Source organism: Hyaena hyaena, unplaced genomic scaffold (genome assembly GCF_003009895.1).
Source record: "Hyaena hyaena isolate Hyena2069 unplaced genomic scaffold, ASM300989v1 scaffold_108, whole genome shotgun sequence".
In the NCBI taxonomy this organism is placed as follows: Eukaryota; Metazoa; Chordata; class Mammalia; order Carnivora; family Hyaenidae; genus Hyaena; species Hyaena hyaena.
In genome coordinates, this window is record NW_024080741.1 from 2,959,475 (window position 1) to 2,965,474 (window position 6,000).

At 59.5% G+C, this 6,000-nt stretch overlaps 1 protein-coding gene across 5 annotated transcripts in view; it reads left to right on the plus strand.

Moving 5' to 3' along the window:
* TSPAN9 (tetraspanin 9) overlaps positions 1-4,750 on the plus strand; it is a 205,885-nt gene extending 201,135 nt beyond the window's left edge. For all 5 annotated transcript variants that reach the window (XM_039236360.1, XM_039236361.1, XM_039236362.1 and 2 more), the window contains one exon: positions 1,208-4,750. In XM_039236360.1, coding sequence (XP_039092291.1) covers positions 1,208-1,279 — 72 coding nt within the window. In that variant the 3' untranslated portion in view covers positions 1,280-4,750. The remainder of the gene's footprint in view (positions 1-1,207) is intronic.
* The last annotated feature ends 1,250 nt before the right edge of the window (positions 4,751-6,000 follow it).

Sequence of the window (6,000 nt, forward strand, 5' to 3'; positions counted from 1 at the left end):
CCGTCCTGGACTCAGCACCTGTTAGATATATGTGAGCTGGGCAGGTTGCTTAGCGTCTGTGCCTTAATTTCCACATCAGTGTAATGGGTATGATCATCATGCCCCTTCTTAGTGTTAAGTAAGCCCTATACGTGTAACAGGGCAGAGAGCAGTACCAGGCAGCGAGGACAGGCTCAGTAGGTGTTAGCTGTTCCTAGTGAGCATTCAGTGGGCAGCCCCACTTTGCAAGCCCTAGCGTAGATGGTGGAGGGGGACCAGGAGCAAATCCCTGCCTCCCTTCCTAAAGATGAGGCTGGCATGGCCGCAGGGAGCAAGAGTCCCCTGACCTTTCTGGGGATGAGCATTCCCGGACTCCCTCCTTGGTCCATTTATGTATGGCTGCAGCCTTGGGCGAGCAGGAGTCTTCAGTGCCCGATTCCCCCTGGAGCGCTGGAACTTGACTGGCTGGCATCCTGCATCTTTCTTGCCCTAAACTGTTGGGTCTGAGGGGGTCTGACCGTGTGTCATTCATCCAAGAGCTTTCAAGCTCAGCAGACGAGCCCGCTGTCACTTGTGCAGAGCTCTGATGTGAGCTGTGCGCACAGGGGCAAGATGCTATTCAGTATGGAGAAGAGGGCACCTCTCGGCTGACTGTGCTCAGGCCTGGGCCAGAGCGCCACCAGCCAGGGTCTCCTCCACTTACACCCAGACCCTGAGTCCTGTAGAGCCACGCAGTGTCTCCCGGTCCCTTGCTTTGTGGCATGTGCCCACGGCACACTACCTGTGCTGACTGGGGCCTCAGGCAGGCTTCCCCCTGCATTGCTCTGGGCCACCACCCCCTGCAGGATTCAGGAGTTGCGGGAACACAGAGGAGCGTTACTGCTGTTGTAAGCACATCAGTGGTGAAGACCCGCCGGCTGCACCCAAAACATCACCAAACAGAGGGATGCGGCTTGGGTTTTTAAGGTTCCTGTCACCTTTGAGCTCCCACCTCAGTTCCCTTGTAGCTACCCGTTAGCGCCGGGTCCTTTGTGCTTTGGGTCCTCACAGCAGAGCCCTGCAATAGGGGGATCCCTGAGCCTCAGAGAGGTTTCTGTACAAACAGCTCTGAGGGGCTGAGCTCATCTTGAGCGACCTCCTCTGCCCACCATTGTCTCCCGTCACACAGATGGGTACCCCTGCTTGCCCCGGGGCTTCCATCCAAGGCCCTCTCCCACGTGTCTTTCAGATTCTGGGCATGGCCTTCTCCATGACCCTCTTCCAGCATATCAACCGGACTGGTAAAAAGTACGACGCCTGAGTGGGCTGGCCGGGAGCTCCCCGGCCCCCATGCCGACATTGCGCCAGGGAAGAAGATTTGAGCTTTGTGTTGCCTGCTCGCGCTCTCCAGACTGCTGACCCCTGCACCCGGCCCCCCAGCCCACCCTCCCCCAGCCCGCCCAGCCTCAGCCGCCTTGGTGGGTGGAAGGCCGGGGAGGAGGAGGCATGGAGGAGCACAGAGACCTTGGGTGCTGGGGGCGCCTGGGTTCCTGCATCTGTGTATTTGCCAAAGAAGACGGGGGAGCCGGGTTCATGCCCCAGGAGCCCCCCAGCACTGATGCGTTTCTGCCCCTGCCCTTCCTCACCCTGACACTTTGTCCCCACGTGGGTGGGGCGCAGGGTGCTCCCTCCTGGTCAAGAGACTGTCCGCGGAGCCACAGGTGTCCATGCCCCCCCCACCCCCCAGTGGGAGAGCTGGCGGGGGCCGGGGTCTGACTGCCTCTGGGCAAGGCCCCCCGGGAGCATCTTGCCCAGGCTTTTTATACCTTACAGTGTAACTTTTTTTTAATTTTATTTTACTCTGATTATGATTATTCAGGAATATTATCTTTCAGATAAGTTTAGGGTTAGCTTTCTGATTTATAACTTTTTACCGCGTTGATTTCTGTAATGGTTTGATTTTTTTTTTTTTTTTCCTGAGGGTGAGGGACAGGTAGAGAGAGAGAGAGGATGTCCGTCAGGTCTCAGTCAGGACAGACCACTGTGCGCCGCTCAGGAGCCTCCAGGAAGATGTGCCAGGCCCGTGCTCAGGATGCACCGAGCGGGAGGGAGAGCGGGCCAGGGTGTGGGGGGCCGGCATCTGTGGTACAGGAGCCTGGGCGAGGCGAGTGCAGCGGAAGGCACGGAGAACCGTGGGGAGGGGCACCCTGCCGGGAGCCAGCTGTTTGCTGATCCTGGCTCCAGCGGCCGGAGTGGTGGGGGGCCCGTGGGGGTTCAGTGAAGTGCTTTGCCAGGAATGCGGCCAGGGCTGGTGTGGGTCCTTATACTTCACCGCTGAGCAGTCTGTCTTTTTCCCGTCCGTCCTTCCTCCTGCCCTCTGCTGGCACTGGAGGGGGCTCCCCCTTCTGCCCCATGCGGGCGTGTTCCCGCAACAGGTTCTGCAAACCCGTTACTTTCACAGACATTCCTGCTAGAAACTCTCGGACAAATACCTCTTTAGTTCAGATGCTGCTCACTTTCTCACATTGCTTCTGGAAGGGGAAGCATTCCTTACGTTTTGATGCTCAGTTGGTGGTGGAGAGGCCCCGTGAGGGGGGGGGGGGGGGGGGGGGGAAGGTGGACCTGGTGCCCGTGATCATTCCAGCCGCTTTCACTGGGCTGCACATTCCCTGCTGAGAGGGAGGGGAAGATGACCAGGGGGTCCCGCATCCCCTTCCTCAGGGTTCACTGACGGTGGGGTGGTGGCAGGTGTGTCCTCCATGGCCCCGAGGAGAAGACGAGGTGCTCAGACTGGATCTTGCTAAGCAGCCCCAGGAAGAAGCAGCTGAGTCCCCATGTAGGAGGCGAACAGGCGGGGTGGGGTATCTGACCGCAGCAGGCGGCCCTCAGGGCTGACGCTGGTCTGAGTAAGTGTTTTTGCAGTTAAAAAAATAAAGTCAAGAATTTACGGGACTGAGCTTGCAAAGGCTTTCCACTGGCGGGCTCCGATCTGGTGCACCTCCCCGACCCGGCCTCATGTGGGGCAGCTGCCTTTTTCCTGCACCGTTTGGCTGGGTACCTTGATTTCCCACCAGGCCATGTCTCCCATCCGGCCTCCACTTTTCTCCAAAAGCTGAGACCGGGCCACCCAGCCAGCACCTCCTGCGCCCGCCTAAGTCAAACACAGACGGGACCAGGAGAATGGGACTTTCGGTGTTCAGGACTCACGATTTGGGGCAGTGAGGACCGGAGAGTAGGGTGGTCTCAGTGAGTCAGGCAGAGTAAGGCCACCCTCCTACGACAGAAGTGGAGGTGCCCATGGCAAAGCTGGGAAGGTGGGTCCTTGGGTAGACGAAGGGGCCAGTATATGCCTGAGCAGAACTGCCTTCCTGGGTCCTCTGGTGCCATCTTCCCAGCGGGGGCTTCAGCTGCCTCCCTGGGGACACCCAGCTGCAGAGCACAGAGCTGTCATGCTACCGCGTCACTGCAGAGAGGCACTCAGCTAACATGCGCTGGAGTCACACAGTGGGACTGAGTGTAAAATGACCTTGGGGCGGGGGGAATGGGGCAGCCTTGTTCATGCCTATCAATGCAATTTCAGTTTTCAAATCAGCAAAAGCCCAACACCTTGGCGGGGGGTGTAGCGTCCCTGGCAGTCTTGTGTCTGGAGCCGCCTCCCCCGCAGCCCCCCTCTCCCCACCGGTGCCCCCTCACCTGTCTGTTCATGGAGGCTTGTCCGCAGCCCCTCAGACCGCCTTCCTGCCTCACCCTGTGCTTGGCCGCTTAGGCATTCGCTCACGTCTCCCCCGGGGTGAGGCACAAGGAGTGAGGGTGCTCTTCCAGCCCCCCCCCCCGCCCTTCCTGCAGGGTGGATCCCACCCACGGAAGGTCATGCCACACGGTGTCTGTGGCAGCCCAGTGTCCTCGTTTCTCCCGGTTCTGATCACACCGGGGCAGCACTAACTGGATACGCTCCCTCCCGTGTGGCTTCCCTGGGCACAGAGTCCATTTGGTCAGGCCTGATGCAGCTTCCAGATGTGACTTAGAAGGTCGGATTCTGTAGACAGCTTCAAGGGAGCGCCGGCCAAGACCTGGCCTTTCCCTGCAGCCATCCTGCAGAGCTGGTGGGCCCGCAGGGACCGAGAACCACCTTTGGGGGGCTGCGGCAGGTGTCAAGGGACAAGTCTGCACCCCAGGCCCCCCGCTGGAGCACTGTCACCCCCTCCCCCCACCAGCATGGGCCAGCACCTTGGGCTCTCACTCCAGAAAGGTTGCTGTCCCACCCCAGACCCTCACACAGATGTTCTGGTTTGACTTGGATCCAGGTGGCCGGCGCTCCTTGCTTTGGTGGCCAAAAAGCAGTCCAAGGTGGATGGAAATGGCTGTCCCCTCCTTTGCAGCCCCCTGCCCACCCACACTGGTGGAGGTGCTAACTAGCAGGGACCTGGCGTAGGACGGGAGCTGGGGGCCAGGTGCCTGAGTCCCCCGTTTGACCCTCTGCCCTTCCGCGCCAGGCCCCTCGCAGTCTTGGTCTCTGCACTCGCTCCTCCACACCTCAGCGTGGTAGTAGTCCCGGTGGGTCCCAGCCTCCCTGCTCTGAACGGGCACCTGAGGGCCGGAGCCAGGGGCTCATGGGCACACCCCACCCACCCCCGGGAGCGTGAGAGAGCAGGACAGCACGCTTGTTGGTTTTAAATGCACTTTTCTGCTTGCGATGCCGTATCTGTGCGTTTCCTTCATCCTGGTCCTGGCTTTATCGAACACCATGTTTTTAGCATGTTTTTAAATAAAAACTGATAATGTGTCAAAAGCACAAACAGGTGGTCTCTTTGTGGTTTGTGTTCCCTCAACTATGACTTCTTGTGGCGGGTGGTGTGAGGGACGCAGGACGGATCAGGCACTGGGCCCTACTGTTTGTCGAGGACACCCCCACTGCAAAGACTTCATCTCTCCTCCTCAGGCCCAGGTCACAGGTCTGCCACGTGGAGCGGGGCGCAGTCCCCACTAGGGGTGCCCTTTGCCCAGTGACTGGATGCAGGCCTGGTCGTGGGCTAGTCCGAGAGGCCCAAGCTCACTGGTCACACATGGCCAGTCTTGTGGGAAGGCCCAGAAGTGTGTTGGGGGAGGGGCAGGGACTAAGGCATTCATGGCTTCCTGTAGGGGGCGGGGCTTAGGTACAGTCTTCCCCATCCCTCTGATGTTCTTGGGGTTCATTTGGGCCTGATATCTCTTCCAGGAGTGAGGGGACCTCACAGCATGACTTGGGCCAGGCTGTGCTCTCAGGAGAGGGCACAGGAACACCAACTCAGGATGAGAGGTCAGTGGGGAGGGAGGGGGCATCTGCGGCCCCCTGGCCATAGTGGTCTCCTGGTGTCCATGGCTGCCACAGTCATGGTGACAAGTTGCAGGTGAGGAGCTCAGAGGTCATCCTAGTCCAGGACCGTGTGTAAGTGGACATTGGCTGCAGATGTTCTGGGCTGGAATGGGGATGAAGAGTGGATGTGCCATGGGGCCCAGGAGCAAGAGGGGGCTTCTCCTTCCTCCTCAAGGAGTGGCCAGGTTGGCAGGGGGTTGCTGCAGGACCCCATCCTGTAGCTGCTGTGTCCCAAAGCCCCCAGAGGTTTGCTGAGGATCGACCCTCTATCAAAAGTCCGGAATGCAAATCTCGCCTAAGGAGATGGATCAGAAGAGACCTGGTGGCCATGGAGTCAGGGGTTGGTCGTGAACTAGGGGCGGTGACCCTCCAACATCCTCTGAAGACCAACCAAGTCAGGGGTGTGTGGGTGTAAGGCATTTCCTCTATGCCCACTGCAGTTCCGGCTCCTGCCCTCCAGCCTGCGGACACCCACGGGGGATGCTGGCCAGGTCCCTGTGCTGTCTGCTTCTGGGGGGCAGAGTGAAGTCCACCGGATCACAGGACAACGGGGTGCACTGACTGCTCAGTGCTGGGCTCCAGCCAGATGAGCTAAAGCCATGGAAGGCAGGCCACCCTGGCTGGGCAGGAGAGGAGGTGTTCTTATCAAGACAGGGCTGTCATGGTTTCTCCCGGCATCTAATGACTAG